The sequence below is a fragment of the Vulpes vulpes genome, chromosome 12 (genome assembly GCF_048418805.1).
Source record: "Vulpes vulpes isolate BD-2025 chromosome 12, VulVul3, whole genome shotgun sequence".
In the NCBI taxonomy this organism is placed as follows: Eukaryota; Metazoa; Chordata; class Mammalia; order Carnivora; family Canidae; genus Vulpes; species Vulpes vulpes.
In genome coordinates, this window is record NC_132791.1 from 53,563,910 (window position 1) to 53,580,854 (window position 16,945).

At 45.0% G+C, this 16,945-nt stretch overlaps 1 protein-coding gene and 1 non-coding gene across 2 annotated transcripts; one reads left to right on the forward strand and one right to left on the reverse strand.

The window, feature by feature from the left end:
- Positions 1-687: 687 nt before the first annotated feature.
- IL13 (interleukin 13) lies at positions 688-2,861 on the reverse strand. Its single transcript, XM_025995028.2, has 4 exons — positions 2,689-2,861; positions 1,617-1,670; positions 1,227-1,331; positions 688-870 (listed from the first exon to the last, which is right to left on the reverse strand). The coding sequence occupies exons 1-4, from the start codon at positions 2,815-2,817 to the stop codon at positions 763-765; spliced, it is 396 nt and encodes a 131-aa protein (XP_025850813.1). The 5' UTR covers positions 2,818-2,861; the 3' UTR covers positions 688-762.
- Positions 2,862-13,376: 10,515 nt separating this feature from the next.
- LOC112917170 (U6 spliceosomal RNA) lies at positions 13,377-13,484 on the forward strand. The gene has a single exon (XR_003234426.1). It is a non-coding gene; the product is annotated as a U6 spliceosomal RNA (small nuclear RNA).
- Positions 13,485-16,945: the final 3,461 nt, after the last annotated feature.

Genomic DNA, 16,945 nt, shown 5'->3' on the forward strand with positions numbered 1-16,945 from the left:
GTCAGTGAAAGAACACATTCAGTGACAACACCCTCCCCCCAACCCGCCCCGGCCTGGCCACACACACCAAATGCAGCCTTTTAGGCTACTCTTCTATATATTATTAACTCTTTGATAACATATTTTATTTCTTAACTTTAAATAAAAGGAAAAACAATAAATTACTGCTTGGCTGAGGGCCAGCTGCTGAGTGGCAGACAAGAGCAGCATCTCTGACCCTTTCTCCTGTCCCCTGTGTCGGCCCCAGGATCCCAGTGAGGTAGCAGAATTTTACACACAGTGCTTATTCCCAGGGACTCTCTAAACCCGAGTCACTGGGCCCCCAGCTCCAAGTCACTCCCTGTCCCCAGCACAAACAAAGACACTTGTTTAAATAACACACAATAATAAATAAGGCTAAGAAGAAACATGTCTGTGCCACTCCCAGGTACAGCAAGACCCCCTCCCACACATATCTGCCCCCACTGTAATGCTGCACTTTGCTCTGAGGAGGAGACAGTCATGGGATGCAGTGCTTTTCCTCAGCGTTGATGAAGTGCAGACGGAGGAGGGCCACCCGGCTGGGCCCCATGCACCAAGGCAGGGGTGGCCGGGCTCAGCTCCATGGAGGCAGGTGGTGCAGGCTGAGGTCCCAGCTGAGGAAATGGTGCTTCCCCCCCCCCCCACCTCCCTAAGAAATTTGTGACGTCGGAAAGAAAAATGAATCTGGAACTTAAGTGGTCAGGTCTGGGTCTACAGATAAAGATGCTAAGTTTTCATGCTTCATCTGAAATTTCCATGGCGATAAACTCCCCTTACATAGGTGAGCAGGTTTTTCACCAACTGGATCACTTCAATTTTGGTGTCTCGGCTGCGTTCACTGGAAATCTGCTGCGGGACAAAGAGATCAGCGTGCCGGTGTGACACCAGAGCAGAGAGGACCGGCATCTGCCAGGGGCTTTCCAGGAACTGGCTTACTGAATCCTCACAAAAGCCCCCATGAGGTGGGTACTGTCATTACCCGTATTTCACAGATGTGGAAACTGAAGCTCAGGTAGGAGTCTGGAGCCCTCAAGCTCAGGTCCTGGAAATCCCAAAGGGCATGTTCCTGCTGCCACAGTGGCCCCACCCCCAGGGTGGACGCTTGCCTTCGGGATGCTCAGCCAGGTTCCCTTGGAGCCCCCAGGGAGCACCCAGGGCTTGCCCGAGTGGATGCAGGGTTGGGGCTACAGGACAGAGGGCCTTACCCCTGCCGCGGGCTTTTGAGAGCACAGTGCTTTCAGCATCCTCTGGGTCCTCTGGATGGCGCTGCAGTCGGAGACATTGATCAGAGATTCTAGAGCCGCGCAGTACTGCGGAGAGAACACGGGATGTCAGGCCCTGCTGGGTGCCCCCAGCCCTGTGGCTCAGGCGGCACCTTCACTGGTCTTCATGGACCTCACAGGAGGTGGGGTTTGAGAGCCCTGACGGAGGTGGCTTTGGTAGTGGCAGGGGTCCAGATTGTGAGGGCTCTGGTTTGTGGGTATCTCATGAAGCTCGCTCGGCTCCCGGGGAGCCGTGTGCGTGAGGCACAGAGAAGACAAGCACAAAACCTATAGCCTCTGCTACGTCCCTCCTCGCGGCCCCGGGGGCCTTACCATGCCGGCGGTCAGGTTGACGCTCCACACCATGCTGCCGTTGCAGAGGGATGCCTGCGGGGGCAAGACGAAGGTGAGCCCAGGCCAGGTCTCCAGGGGCCCCACCCCACAGGCATCCCCGGTGTGGTACGGAGGTAGGCCTGCCCGCCCCCACCCCAGTGTTCCTGAGCATCAGTTCCTGCTCCACATAGTAGGGGAGACCCATTGTACAGGGTCTTGGGGCTGAGAGAGAAACATTTGAGTGACACAGCCAGTAAGCAACAAGCCTTGTGTGAAGCTTTCTGTAGCCAGTGCAGCAAGACAGAGAACATCTGGCTGGTCAGTAGGACAGCCACAGGGAAGAGTCAGGACAGCATCGGGTGAGGGAGGAGCAGTGGCTGCCTCAGATGGGAGGCAGTGAGGGCTGGCGTACAGAACCCTGTCCTCTGAATTGGAAGACACTGCAGTTTGAAGCATGGGCACTGGGTGTCAGCCAGGCCTGGCATGAATCTGGCTTTTGTCAACTTTAATGAAGCTTCATCAGTCAAAGAGGGTCATTATACCTGCCTTTTGAGGTGGTCGGCAGTGGTGAAATGAGATGGAAAAGCACCCAGCACTAGGCTTGGCACACAGTCATTGCTCAGAAAGTGTGAGCCATCAGCACTGGGGACAGGAGCTGACTACCAGTGAATACTTCCATAAGAATGGATTTAACCAAAATGCTGTGAATAATGGCCCCATTATTCCATTCATATCCCGCTGGCAAATGCTAAGTAGTCCCAGGGGATGTGCTGGCCCCTCTCTGCTTTCCTCTCCTTGAACGAATGTGTAGGAGCTGGCCACGGCAGGCAGGGCCAGGCCAGGGGGACAGGTAGTCACTGGGGGCTCCACCAAACCCCTTTATGGGTCCACCCAAACTGTTGCCCCCCCATCCCCCTAACCTGGCTCTTCTCCCTCATGGCGGGGCCCATCCTGGTCCAAGGGGCTTCTCAAGACAGGGCCTAGCCTTCATGGCCTGAACCATGACCAACACCCTGCCTAAGAGTCACCCACTCCAGTGCCCTCAGACCTAGGACCTGCAGAAGGTACTCACCTGATTCTGGGTGATGTTGACCAGCTCCTCAATGAGCTCCTTGAGGGTTGGGGAGGGAGTCACAGGGCTCGGGGAGGCAAGGCCACCGAGGCAGGTGAGAGCAATGACCACAGTCAACCAGAGCGCCATGGAGCCCAGAGCCAATGCAGGAGGAGCGAGAGAGGAGCAGGCAGGTTGTAGGCTGGCCTAAGCTGAGTGGCTTGTGGCCTTGGCCTCTTGTGGCAGCTTTTATAGGCCAAATGATGACGCCTCCCACCCTGGTCTCCGCTTTGTCGGGTACTATCTAGAAACCACATCTTTACTCATCTTGATTTTACTTTGTGGAAAATCCAGCGTCGCATAAAGGAAAGAGTTTGATTTCTTGTGGACTTATCATTGAGAGGGGTCTGGAGCGCTTTCCAAGATATGGATGGGCTTGCTACAGGGGTAGGTAAGAGAGCCCTGAGTGCAGCCTGATGTCAGCCAAGCCAGCCGGAACTGCAGCAATTTTGATTGGTAACCACCTTCAGTGCCCAGCCCTGTCCACAGACCGTTTTGGGTCACCAGAGGCTCTCAGCAAACCGTGCTCTGAGTCTGCCAGATGTGGGAATTTCGGGGTTTTATTTTTTCAATGAACCGGTCTCTAATACTTGATTTGGATACAAACTCAAGCAGGATAAAAAGGGGACGCCTGGGTGGATCAGTGGTTGAGCGCCTGCCTTTGGCTCAGGTCCTGATCCCGGGGTCCTGGGATCAAGTCCCACATCAGGCTTCCTGCAGGGAGCCTGCCTCTCCCTCTGTCTGTGTCTCTGCCTCTCTCTCTCTGTGTCTCATGAATAAGTAAGATCTTAAAAAAAAAAAAAAAAAAAAGATAAAAAGAAAAGAGGGAAGTTCATTCCTTTTCATCCACCTGATTCCCTGTTGGCCCCACTGTGGGAAGGATTATAAAAAGTTTAGATTCACAGGTCTCCACAGAAAGATCCAGTCAGATTCTGGGATCCTTCTGGGACCTTTTCTCTTTAAAGTGGCTTTGATGATAACTTTGAGCATAGGCAGTGTAAACACTGAGTGCGCAACTCAGGCTTTTTCAGCCTAGGCCCATCCTGATGGGAAACCCTTAATGGGCCAGGTTGGCAGGAAGTGGGACCCAGCCTTAGCCCAGGTAGGAAAATGTAAGTGTTCCCACCAGTATCTGTGGGACAAAGCCTCCCCCGCTGGGGGACCCAGGTTTGTGCAGACTGAAGGCTGTGGAGGGAAGCTGCTGGGCCGGCGGTTCAGGGACCCCACTGAGCAGCCCACCCCTGCAGAGACCCTGGCATACAGCCACTTCCCTGCTTCTCCCTCCCTTCTCTGGAAGTCCTCCAGAAACCCCTGCAACGGAGACCGCATCATTTGCCTGTTGAGTACTGATGTCAGGCTGTCTCCCTCAGCCACTTCCTCCCCTAAACCAGTGTCTACCCCTCCAGGCCCCTTCTCTGCTTGCTCAGGCTCCCTTTGTCCTACTCTCAGTGAGGCTCAACCTCCTCACAGGGGGCTCCCCAGTGGCGCTCCCGCTCCTGCAGCGAGGCTGCCCACCTTGCCCACCTTCTCTGCTCGCCAGACCCCAAGCTCCCGGGCCAGCTGTAGGCCCTGACGCCCCGAAGCCTGCCCCTGCCCCTGCCGGCCCCCTCCTCCAGGGCCTGGTGTGCGGTCACTTGTCTGGGTGTGGGCTGTGGGCCCGGGGCCTCCGCTGTAGCGGGAGGCTCTGTGCTGAGGGAAGGAGCAGGGAGCCGCCGTGGGATGTAATGTCCCGGGCTCTGCGCCACTTGGGCCGAGGCCTCGAGGCCCGGGACCGGCCCACCGAGGCGGGCGGTGGCCGCGATGCCCCGCGGAGATAGGGGCCGGGCCTTATGTAACGGCAGATGCGGCCGATCAGCGGGATCCGCGGCCTCCTCCGCCCCGACGGCGACGGCGGGCCGAGGGCCGAGCGCAGAGCCCGCCCGCGCAGCCGCCACGCGCCGCCGCCCCCGCCCCCGCCCCCGCCCCCGCCCCCGCCGCGCCAGGTCCCGGCCGGCCCTACACCCGCCCGCCCCGGCCCGGCCTCGGCCGAGGGCAGCGGGGCCGCCGTGGACGGGGCGCGGGGCCATGCCGGGCTTCAAGCCCGAGACGAGCCCCGCGGGCTCCGTGCGCGTCTCTCCTGACTTTGGGGCGGCTCCATTCACACCCCCGGTAACCGTGTCCGCGCACCCGGACGGGCTGCGCCGGCCCCGCGCACGCGTCTGTCCCCGCGGCGGGGCTCGGGCCGGGAGGCGGGGCCCGGGAGCCGAGCCCGCGGCGCCCCCACCCGCCCGCGGAGCGTCTGTCCCGGGTGCCTCCCACGCTGTTTCTCCGCGGGAAAGCAGAGATCCCCAGTGGGTGGGAGCACGCGGTAAAGCTAGGAGGCGAGGTTTAATGATTTAACATATCTCACTTGGAGATTTTTATTTTTATGAAGGTTCTATGTGTGTGTGATTTAAAGTAATCCGAGAGGCTGATTCTAAAAAACGCGCTTGGGGTAGGAGTTCCCCGTGGGTCCTTTGCACTCCTGCAGGACTCGTGAGCGAGGCGCTAAGGGGTCCTTTGTTCCTCAGTATCTCTTGAAAGATGTTTGTACAACAAACAGCCCTGGACACAGGGCGTCTTCCTCACCCTCATTAGCCTCTTCTCCAGAGGAACCATGATTTGAACTGTTCCTTTTGGTATTTACCTCCTCCTTTCTAAATTTGATCTTTCAGGTGTAGGCATTTCCTGTGGTCTATGATGAATGTTTAATTCTCTTTCCTCCTTGCTGTTGTTCTTCCATTTGCTTCCTTCCCCTTTTCTCATCCCATTAGTACAGATCACAATTTGGGTCAGTCAGAAGGCATGTTCACCATTTGCATAATAATACAATTATAGGGATCCCTGGGTGGCTCAACCGTTGAGCATCTTGCCTTTGGCTCCTGGTGTGATCCTGGAGACAGGGGACCAGGTCCCACGTCGGGCTCCCTGCATGGAGCCTGCTTCTCCCTCTGCCTGTGTCTCTGCTTCTCTCTCTCTCTGTCTCTCATGAATAAATAAATACGATCTTTAAAAAATAATAATACCAATATATCCAAAGCTGGAACAAGTAGTTTACCGCGATTACTTTTATTTCCCCCTCAAAGCTTCTTTCCTCTGGAGTCAAGAATAGATTTTTCTATTTGCTTCGTTTTCTCTGTTCCTCTGTGATTCGACCTTAAATTCCTGGCCACTTAGATAACTCTCTTCTCAGCATATTTGGGTAAATGAGTTATTCTCACAATCTCATCTTCCCTAGAAAGTCGGCCCGGAGCCTGCTGACCTGCCCTGACTGACTGGACAGCACCCTCTGACAATCTGTGAAGGCTGTCATCCTGAGGTCTGCTGTCACCCCTGCCCTGGGACTTCCCTTCACCCCTCTCCTGTGCAACCCTCTGACTTTGCATGCCAGGTCTTCCTCTTTCTTGGGGAAACACATCCTAACAAGCACAGAATTTCAGGCAGGAAATAATTTTCTTTCAGAAGTTTTAATGCCTTTGCTTTTGCATCCTGTCTCCCAATACTGATGTTCAGAAATCCTCAAGCATTTGAATGCATATCTTTCTAACTGTCTCTCTGGAAATTTGTAGGACATTTTCTGGGCTCCCACGCTCCAAATGTTACAGTGATATACTTCAGGGTCTTTTTTTTTTTTTTTTAAGATTTTATTTATTCATTTGAGACAGAGAGATACAGAGAGAAAGACAGAGCATGAGCAGGGGGAGAGCCTGAGGGAGAAGAAGCGGATGGCCCACTGAGCAGGGAGCCTGATGCAGAACTTGATCCCAGGACCCAGAGATCCCGACCTGGGCTGAAGGTAGACAGTTAACCATCTGAGCCACCCAGGTGCCCCAGGGTAGATTTGTTTTCATCTATCATGTCAGATGCACAGTGGGCCCTTTTAAACTGAAAACATGTCATTAAGTTTTGGGCAATTTTCTTTCCTGAGAAAAAATTAAAACCTCTATTATCTTATTTTATTTTAAAATATTTATGTAAAGTCATTGTTTAAAAAAAAATTTTTTTTTTTAGGGACGCCTAGGTGGCTCAGAGGTTGAGAGCCTTTGGCTCAGGGCGTGATCCTGGTCTGGAGATCGAATTCCGCATCAGGCTCCCTGCGAGGAGCCTGCTTCTCCCTCTATCTCTCTGCCTCTCTCTGTGTGTCTCTCGTGAATAAATAAATAAATAAAATCTTTAAAAAATATTTTTATTAGATTCACAGCAAAATTGAGCAGAAAGCCCAGAGTTACCATATACCCCTGGCTCCTCACATACACAGCCTCCCCAATTTACCATATTCTCTACCAAAGTGGTACATTTGTTACTTCTGATAAGTCTCCAATGACACATCATTATCACCCAGAATCCATAGTTTACTTCAGGGTTGACTCTTGGTGATGTACATCCTGAGTTTTAATGAATGTGTAATGGCGTGTATCCACTGTTATAATATCATATGGAGTAGTTTCATTGCCTTCAAAATTCTCTGTGCTCCACCTTTCCATCCTTCCTTCCCTCCCAACCCCTGGCACCACTCATCTTTTTACTGTTTCCATAGTCTTGCCTTTCCAAAATGTCATGTAGTTGGAAGCATACAATGGTTAGCCTTTTCAGATTGGCTTCTTACATTCAGTAATATGTATTTAAGTTCCTTCATGTCTGTTCTTGGCTTGATGACTCACTTCTTTTTAGTGCTGAATAATATTCTGTTATCTGGATGTACCAAGTTCATTGACCCATTCACCTACTGAAGGATACCTTGGTTGCTTCCAAGTTTTGGCAATTATGAATAAGGCTACTGTAAGCATTGTGTGCAGGTTTTTGTGTGGGCATAAGTTTTCTCTTCTTTTGCATAAATACCAAGGAAATGTGGTTACTGGATCAGATGGTAGGAGTATGTTGAGTTTTGAGTGTCTTCCAAAGTGGCTGTACCATTTTGCATTCTCACTAGCAACAAATGAGAGTTCCTGTCAGTCAACGTGGGGCTCCATCTCACAATCCTGAGATCATGACTTGAGTCAAAATTAAGAACCAGACACTTAACCGACTGAGCCACCCAGGTGCCCCAGCTTCTCATTTCTTTCTTTTATGGATTTTGGTTCTGGTGTTACACATAAAGAGTCATCAAACCCAAAGTCATATACATCATCTCTTTCATTATCTTCTAGAAGTTTGATAGTTTGTGTTTTATATTAGGACTGGGATCCATTTTGAGTTAATTTTTGTGAGATGTGTAAGGTCTATGTCTATTTTTTTTTTTTTGCATGTGAATGTCGAGTTTTAGTACCATTCATTGAAGATTATCTTTGCTCCAGTGAATTACCTCTGCTCCTTTGTCAAAGATCAGCTAACTCTATTTATGGGGGTCTGTTTCTGGGCTCTTTATTCTCTTCCTTTGACCTATTTGTCTAGTCTTTTCCCAATGCCATGCTGTCCTGATTACCATAGCTTAATAGTAAGTTTTGAGAGTATCAGTTCTCCAACTTTGTTCCTCTCCTTCAATATTGTGTTGTCTATTCTAGGTCTTTTGCCTCTCCATGTAAACTTCAGAATCACTTTCTTGATATCTACAAAATAACTTGTTTGGATTTTGATTGGGATTGCATTGAATCTATAAATTAAGTGGAGAAGAACTGATATCCTGACAATATTGAGTTTTCCTGTCCACAAACTTAGACTATCTCTCCATTTATTTAGTTCTTTGATTTCTTTCACCAGGATTTTGTAGTTTTGGGGCACCTGCATGGCTCAGTGGTTTAAGCATCTGCCTTCAGCTCAGGTCATGATCCCAGGGTCCTGGCATCAAGCCTCATATCAGTCTTCCTGCTCAGTGGGTAGCCTACTTCTCCGTCTCCCTCTGCCTGCTGCTACCCCTACTTGTGTTCTCTCTCTCTCTCTCTCTCTCTCCCTGTCAAATAAATAAATAAATAAATAAATAAATAAATAAATAAATAGTTTTTAATAAAAGGATTTCATAGTTTCCCTTATATAGATATTGCACATATTTGTTAGATTACATACATATATATACATGTCATTTGGGGGGTGCTAATGTAAATAGTGTTATGTTTTGAATTTCAAATTCTCCTTGTTTATTACTAGTATACAGGAAAATGATCAGCTTTTGTGTAGCCTCGTATCCTGTAACACTACTATAATCACTTTTTAGTTCCAGATTTTTAAAATTGATTCTTTTGGATTTTGTTCTTAGATGATCATGTCATCTTTGAACAAAGACAGTTTTACTTCTCCCTTCCTAATCTGTATACCTTTTATTTCTTTTTTGTCTTATTTCATTAGCTAAGAATTCCGACAGAGACACAGGCAGAGGGAGAAGCAGGCTCCATGCAAGGAGCCCGATGTGGGACTTGATCCCAGGATTCCAGGATCATGCTCTGAGCCGAAGGCAGACGCTAAACCGCTGAGCCACCCAGGTGTCCCGCTAAGTTTCTTTAATAGATATAACCTATTCACCTTTCTTCTTCTTCTTGTGTGAGTTTTGGCAGATTTATCTTTGAAGAAATTGGTCCATTTCATTTAGGTCATTAAATTTATGGGCAAAGAATTGTTCATTATATTGCTTTATTATCCTTTTAATATCCACGGGGCCTGTAGTAATATCCTTCTTTCACTTATGTTATTGCTAATTAATGTCCTCTCTTTTTTCTCTTAGTTAGCCTGGCTAGATGATTATTGACTTTATTGATCTTTTCAGAGAAACAGGTTTTGGATTTATTGATTTTCTCTATTGATTTTCCCATCTTTAATTTCACTTATTTCTACTCTAGTTCTCATTATTTCTTTTCTTACGCTTACTTTAAATTTAATTTGCTCTTCTTTTTCTAGTTTCCCAAAGTAGAAACTTGGATGTTTTACTTTTTATCTTTCTTCTTTTCTAATATATGCATTTAATGCTGTAAAATTTCCCTTTAAACACTACTTTCACCACATCCTACAAATTTTGATAAGTTGTATTTTTATTTTAGTTCAAAATATTATTTAATTTCCCTTGAGGTTACTTCTTTGACTCATGTGTTATTTAGATTTTTTTTTAAAATCTCCATGTCTTGGGACTTTTCAGCTATCTTTCTGTTACTGATTTCTAATTTAATTCCATGAGGTAGGCAATTGTATGATTTCTATAGATGGTGTCCAGCTTACAGTGGTTTAACTTATGATTTTTTGACTTTATGATGGTGTGAAAATGATACAAGTTCAGTAGAAACCACACTTCAAAATTTCAATTTTGACCTTTTCTCAGCTTATCGATATGTGATATGATGCTGTCTTGTGATGCTGAGCAATGATGGCTGTATCTCACAGTCAACCACACAATCACAAGGGTAATTGACAGATATACTTAAAACCATTCTGTACTCACACAACCATACTGTTTTTTATTTTAAAGATAGAATCTGGGCAACCTGGGTGGCTCTGCGGTTTAGCGCCACCTTCCGCCCAGGGCATGATCCTGGAGACCTGGGATCAAGTGCCACATCGGGCTCCTTGCATGGAGCCTGCTTCTCCCTCTGCCTGTACCTCTACCTCTTCCCCTCTCTGTTTCTCATGAATAAATAAATAAAATCTTTTTTTAAAAAAAGGATAGTATGTAATAAATTACGTGATATGTTTAACCATTCATTGTAAAATAGGCTTTGTGTTAGATAATTTTGCCCAAATGTAGACTAATATAAGTATTTTGAATACAGTTAGAGTAGGCAATGCTAAGCTATGATGTTCAGTAAGTTAGGTGTATTAAGTGCATTTTTGACTTAGAATATTTTCAACTAACAGGGACATAACATTTTAAGTTGAGGAAGAGCTTTATTCTTATAAATTTTTAAAGGTGTGTTTCATGGCTCAAAATGGTGCTCTATCTTAGTGAACTTTTTGTGTGAGTTTGAGAAGAATGTGTATCCTGTTGCTGGATGAAATGGTCTATGAATGTCTTTTAGGTCGAGTTGATTGGTGGTGCTCTTGAATTCAACTGTATCGTTACTCATCTTCTGCTTGCTAGATTTATCCATTTCTAACAGAGAGGTGTTGAAGTCTTCAGCTATAATACTGGATTCATCTATTACTGTGTAATCTTATCAGTTTTTGCCTCATGTATGTTGGAACTCTGTTATTAGAGGCATACATATTAAGGATTGTTATATTTTCTTGAAGAATTGCCTCCTTTATCATTATGTAATGCCCTTTTATATTCCTGATGACTTTCCTTCGTCTGGAATCTGCTCTGTGAAATTATTACATTATTAATATTAGTATAGCTACTCTTTTTAAAATTAGTGTTATCATGGTACATCTTCTATATATTAACTTTTATTCTAGAATTGTCTTTATATTTAAAATCAATTTATAATTGGGCCTTGTTTCTTGACCCACTCTCACAGTCTGTAAATAATTGGTGCATTAAGGCCATTTGTGTTCCAAGTTATTATTGATGTAACTAAATTCATATCTACCGTAATTGCTATTGTTCCCTATTTGTTGTTCTTTGTCTTTTAAAAATTAATTAATTATTTATGTTAGAGAGCAGAGGAGCATGAGTGGGGGGAAGGGCAGAGGGAGAGGGAGAGAATCTCCAGCAGACTCCCCACTGAGTGTAGAGCAGGATGTGGGGCTTGATCCCACAACCCTGAGATCATGTCCTGAACTGAAATCAAGAGTTGAACACTTAACTGAGCTATCCAGGTGCCCCTGTTCTTTGTTTTTGTTTTTTCAATATGCATATATTTAAAGATGTTATTTATTTATTTGAGAGAGAAAGTGAGAGAGCACAAGAGGCCAGAGGGAGAACCAGATTCTATGTGGATCAGGAAACCTGATGTGGGGCTCGATTCCAGGACACTGGGATCATGACCTGAACTGAAGGCAGACGCTTAACCAACTGACCCACTCAGGTGCCCCTCCTTTGTTTTTATTGTTGTCAACTACCCTTTTTCTGCCTTTGGTTTTAACTGAGCATTTTATATTATTCATTTTTCTCTCCTTTCTTAGTATATTAGTTATACTTCTTTTTAACTCTTTTTAGTGATTGCTCTGTAGTTGGCAATGTATGTTTACAACTAATTCAAGTACATTTTTTAAAATTATTATTTATTTATGATAGTCATACAGAGAGAGAGAGAGAGAGAGAGGCAGAGACACAGGCAGAGGGAGAAGCAGGCTCTATGCACCGGGAGCCTGACGTGGGATTCGATCCCGGGTCTCCAGGATCGCTCCCTGGGCCAAAGGCAGGCGCCAAACCGCTGCGCCACCCAGGGATCCCCCAAGTACATTTTTAAATGACACTCTACTGCTTCAAGGGTAAGGTGAATACCTTATAATAACAAAATAATCCTGATTCCCCCTTTCCATCTCTTGTCTTGTTGGTATTCATTTAACTTGTATGTAAGTATGCTTATGTATGTACATGTATATTTATATATTTACATATAAATATAAGTAATCAAATATATGGTTGCTATTGCTTTAAACAGATTGTTATGTTAGATTAAGAATAAGAAAAATAAATGTTTTTATTTTGCCTTCACTATTCCTTCTCCAGAGTTCTTCCTTTTTTTTTTTTTTTAAAGATTTTATTTATTTATTCATAGAGACACAGAGAGAGAGGCAGAGACACAGGCAGAGGGAGAAGCAGGCTCCATGCAGAGAGCCTGACATGGGACTCGATCCAGGATCCCCAGGATCACACCCTGGGCTGCAGGCAGCACTAAACCACTGCACCACCAGGGCTGCCCAAGTTCTTCCTTTCTTAGTGTAGATCTGAGTTTTGTCATTTTTCTTCTCTAAAGAATTTCTTTTTTTTTTAATTAGCATTTTTTTGCATGGCAGGTCTACTAAATTTTGTCTGCTTGAGAAAATCTTTATTTCTCCTTCAGTTATGAAGGATAATTTTACAGGGTATAGAATTTTAGGTTTATGGGAGTTTTTTTCCTCTCAAAATGTAAAATATTTCACTTTGCTTTCTTTTTTGCCTGCCTGGTTTTTAAAGAAAAGTAGGTATAATTCTTTGCTCTTCTATAGGTAAGGTTGTTTTTTTTTTTTTTCCTTCTGAGGTCTGTTAGGATTTTTTCATAATTTTTTTTCTGTAGTTTGAAAATAGTATGTCTGTGTGTATTAGGGTGGGGGCATTTTTCATGCTCAGTGGTCTCTGAGCTTCCTGGATCTATGGTTTGGTGTATGACATTAATTTGGAGAGTTTCTCAGTCATTTTTTTTTCAAATGTTTCTTCTCTTCCGCTTTTTGTCCTTCTGGAATTTTGATTATGCTTATGTTACACCTTTGGTAGTTGTCCCACAGTTCTGGATATTTTCATTTTTTTTTTCTCCACCCAGACTTTTATTATTATTGCTTTTCAGTTGTGGTGGTTTCTGTTGAAAAATCCTCATGCTCAGAGGTTCTTTTCCTTTGCTGTGTGCAGTCTATCAGTAAGCCTGTCAAAGATTTTTTTTTTACTACACTTTTTTTGAGCTCTAACATTTCTTTTATTGTTCATTCTTAGAGTCTCCATCTCTCTGTTTACCCATTACTGCAAGATGTCTCCGTTGTCTGTCAGAACCCGCAGCATCTGTTTTTTTTTTAAGATTTTATTTATTCATGACAGACAAAGAGAGGCAGAGACACAGAGGGAGAAGCAGGCTCCTGTGTTCGCTTCGGCAGCACATACACTAAAATTGGAACGATACAGAGAAGATTAGCATGGCCCCTGTGCAAGGATGAGAAGCAGGCTCCCTGGGAGGAGCCCGATGTGGGAGTGGATCTCCAGTTCCAGGATCACGCCCTGAGCCTGAGACAGACACTCAACTGCTGAGCCACCCAGGCATTGGGAACCCTTAGCATCTTAATTGAAGTTGTTTTGAACTCCTAGTCTGATAGTCTCAATGTCATGGCCATATCTGAGTCTGGTTTCCAGGCTTGCTCTGTCTCTTCCAACTGTGGTTTTGGCTTTTTAGGTTGTCTTGTCATTTTTTTCTTGATAGCCAGGCATACGTACTAGGTAAAAAGAACTACTGTAAATTGCCCGTTAGTAACATGGTGGAAAGGTGTGTCAGGGAGGGAAGTATTCAATAGGCCTACAAGGAGCAGGACTTACTACTCATAGTCAGCCTGTGAACTTCACACATGCTTCTCGGTCCCCATGCATCTTATGTGGGACAGGATGGCTAGAATGGCCTGGAATTAGGTTTTTTTCCTTCTTCCACTTGGAAGGCTAGAGCCGCTTGGAGCTGGGTATTTCTCTTTTCCCAAGTCAGTTACACTCTGATAAAACTGCAGCAGGTTGGGCTTTGATTAAATAGTTTCTCCTGAGGGCAGACCTTGTAAAGAAGAAATAGAAGGCTCTGGCGTATTTCAGGATGTTACATTTCCCTTACCCCTGCTGGAAGCACAAGATGGTTGTTCTCTTATATTCCACTAAGAGGAAATAGTGAGCTTCTGGAGACAAAACTCAGAAAAGTATGAAGCCCCCTGATGACGGAGCTTCTTGGATTTTGATCTCTCAGGCTTGACAGTGATGAGCCTCCAGCAGTTCCTCATTGAGAGTTCGAGTTTCCCTACCTTACCACTGGTTCCTGCAGAGTAATTTTATTTTTACTTCTGATTTTGAAGTTCTAATCACATGGCTCAAAAATCAAAACTGTATAAATGAAAAAAAATCAGTGGAATGCCTCAACCCCCCTCACAAATAATTGGTTTTATTAGTTTTCTGGTGTATCCTTTCTGGATTTATGTAAATATCAGAAACTATGAGCATGCAGTTTGATTTTGCTCTCCTTCCTGCATATGACATAGCATCCCCTACACCTTTTGCATCTTGCTTTTTCTCAGCTATCTTTATTAAGATCTTTCTCTATTTACACATTTCTTGGAATATTTTTGAAAATAATTTTTATGACTTTTTTTCTCTGCATTTCTTCTCTTCCCTCTTATTGGAACTACTTTTTTTTTTTAAATTACATATCTCCTAGTGTGCTCTTATTTTCTTTTTTCCCCGTATGTTCCATCTAAAAATGTTCTCTCCTCTGGGATATTTCTATAAGATGGGATCTCCCATCCCAAGGTATTGTGCTCTTTTTGGAATGTGTCTGTGTGTGTCTAATAGCACTGTGTTCTTGTTTCATTGATGGGATGTCTTAGCAATCTGTGAATTTTACTGATAGTTTTTTTCTTTTTTTTTAAGTTTCTCTCTTCATAGGAAGTCTATTTCCTTCATGTTTTTTCTTTTTTTTTTTTTTTTAATTTTATTTATTTATGATAGGCACACAGTGAGAGAGAGAGAAGCAGAGACACAGGCAGAGGGAGAAGCAGGCTCCATGCACCGGGAGCCCGACGTGGGATTCGATCCCGGGTCTCCAGGATCGCGCCCTGGGCCAAAGGCAGGCGCCAAACCGCTGCGCCACCCAGGGATCCCTGTTTTTTCTTTTTAATTTAATTTGATCTTTTTTCTTTCATGTTACAGGTATTTCCTTGGATCAGGTGATCCTAAATTCTGTGCTCATATTTAAGAGTCAGAGGTACTAAGAGCAGATTGAAGCCAACAGAGAGAGAGAGAGACAGAGACAGAGAGAGAGAAAGACAGAGACAGAGAGGGAGGGAGAATGTGTATAGAGGTGGGGGGAGTTCACCATAGAGCAACTGGCTTGTGTTTATCCGGGGGACCTTCCATGTCAGCTTCATTGGGCCATTTTTTGACAGGTTGGCAGATTCCCCAAAGAAGAATCTCCCTGTCTCCAGGCTGGGCTAACAGCATTTTGGCAGCCAGGGGCAGGTGGGGCATGGGGGACCTCAGCATCTGCTAATTATTCACTTAGTGCCCTAATTTCAGCACAAGTAAGCAGCCAGATGCCCTCTTCAGAGAAAAAAATACTTCTGTCTTCTGCTGGAGTGGAGGCCTTCAACTTTGAGGAATGGAAATGGGGATCAAACTGCTTTTTTAAAAATTTTTATTTATTTATTTTTTAAAGATTTTATTTGTTTGTTTGTTTGTTCATGAGAGAGAGAGAGAGAGAGGCAGAGACACAGGCAGAGGAAGAAGCAGGCTCCATGCAGGGAGCCCGATGTGGGACTCGATTCCTGGACCAGGATCATGCCCTGAGTCAAAGGCAGACACCCAAACGCTGAGCCACCCAGGCATCCCCGAACTGCTTTTTAAATCAAGTTTCAACCTATTTTCAGCATTCCTCATCCAGAGGTGCTTGGTCTTCTGCCATTGCCTGAACATGTGGGGGCATCTCTCCATCAGTATAGGCCTCAACAATCTGCAGCTGGTTTAGGATTTCCTTTTCTTAAAAAAAAAAAAAAAAAAAAAAAAGGATTTCCTTTTCTTAGTTTAGCCAGACTGTCAGCCTGTTGTCATTCTGCTTTCCACCTTTTAAAATGCTCTTGCTCGGGGGATCCCTGGGTGGCTCAGTGGTTTGGTGCCTGCCTTTGGCCCAGGGCTCAATCCTGGAATTCGGAATCAAGTCCCGCATTGGGCTCCCAGCATGGAGCCTGTTTCTCCCTCTGCCTGTGTCTCTGCCTCTCTCTCTCTTTCTCTCTCTCTCAATGTGTGTGTCTATGATAAATAAATAAATAAATAAATAAATAAATAAATAAATCTTAAAAAAAACACAAAAAACAAAATTCTCTTGCTCTTGTCTTTTTCTCCCTTTTTCATGGGTTTAATAAACCTTTAAAAAATTTTACCAGGTGGGAAATTACACATCTATTCACTGACTTGACTTGGAATACATGTTTTCAACATTGTGGAGAATTTGTGGAAGGGATCAGCCATGAGAAGCAAACAATAATCTTTGTACCCCTGGCACAAAGAGATCTTAGTATGTAGTAAAAGTCCTTTTCTCATGCACATTCATATTTTGTTACAAACATGGGACAGTACATAATGTAATTTTCACCACCTTTTTCACTTAGAATATTTCCCATGTAAGTATTCTGCACTTTAAATAATTACACAAAAATGTTACTGTGTGAAGTGTAGATATGCAAAGAAAGAAAAATACCCTGTAATGCCAGCACCCAGAGATAATCATCACTGCAATGATAAGTACTTTCTCCCTGAGCTAAAAGTGAAATCTTGGGGCACCTGGGTGGCTCAATCAGTTAAGCATCTGCCTTCCGCTCAGGTCATGATCCCAGAGTCCTGGAATTGAGCCTCGCATCAGGCTCCCTGCTCAGTGGGGAGCCTGCTTCTCCCTCTGCCTCTCCCCTCTTT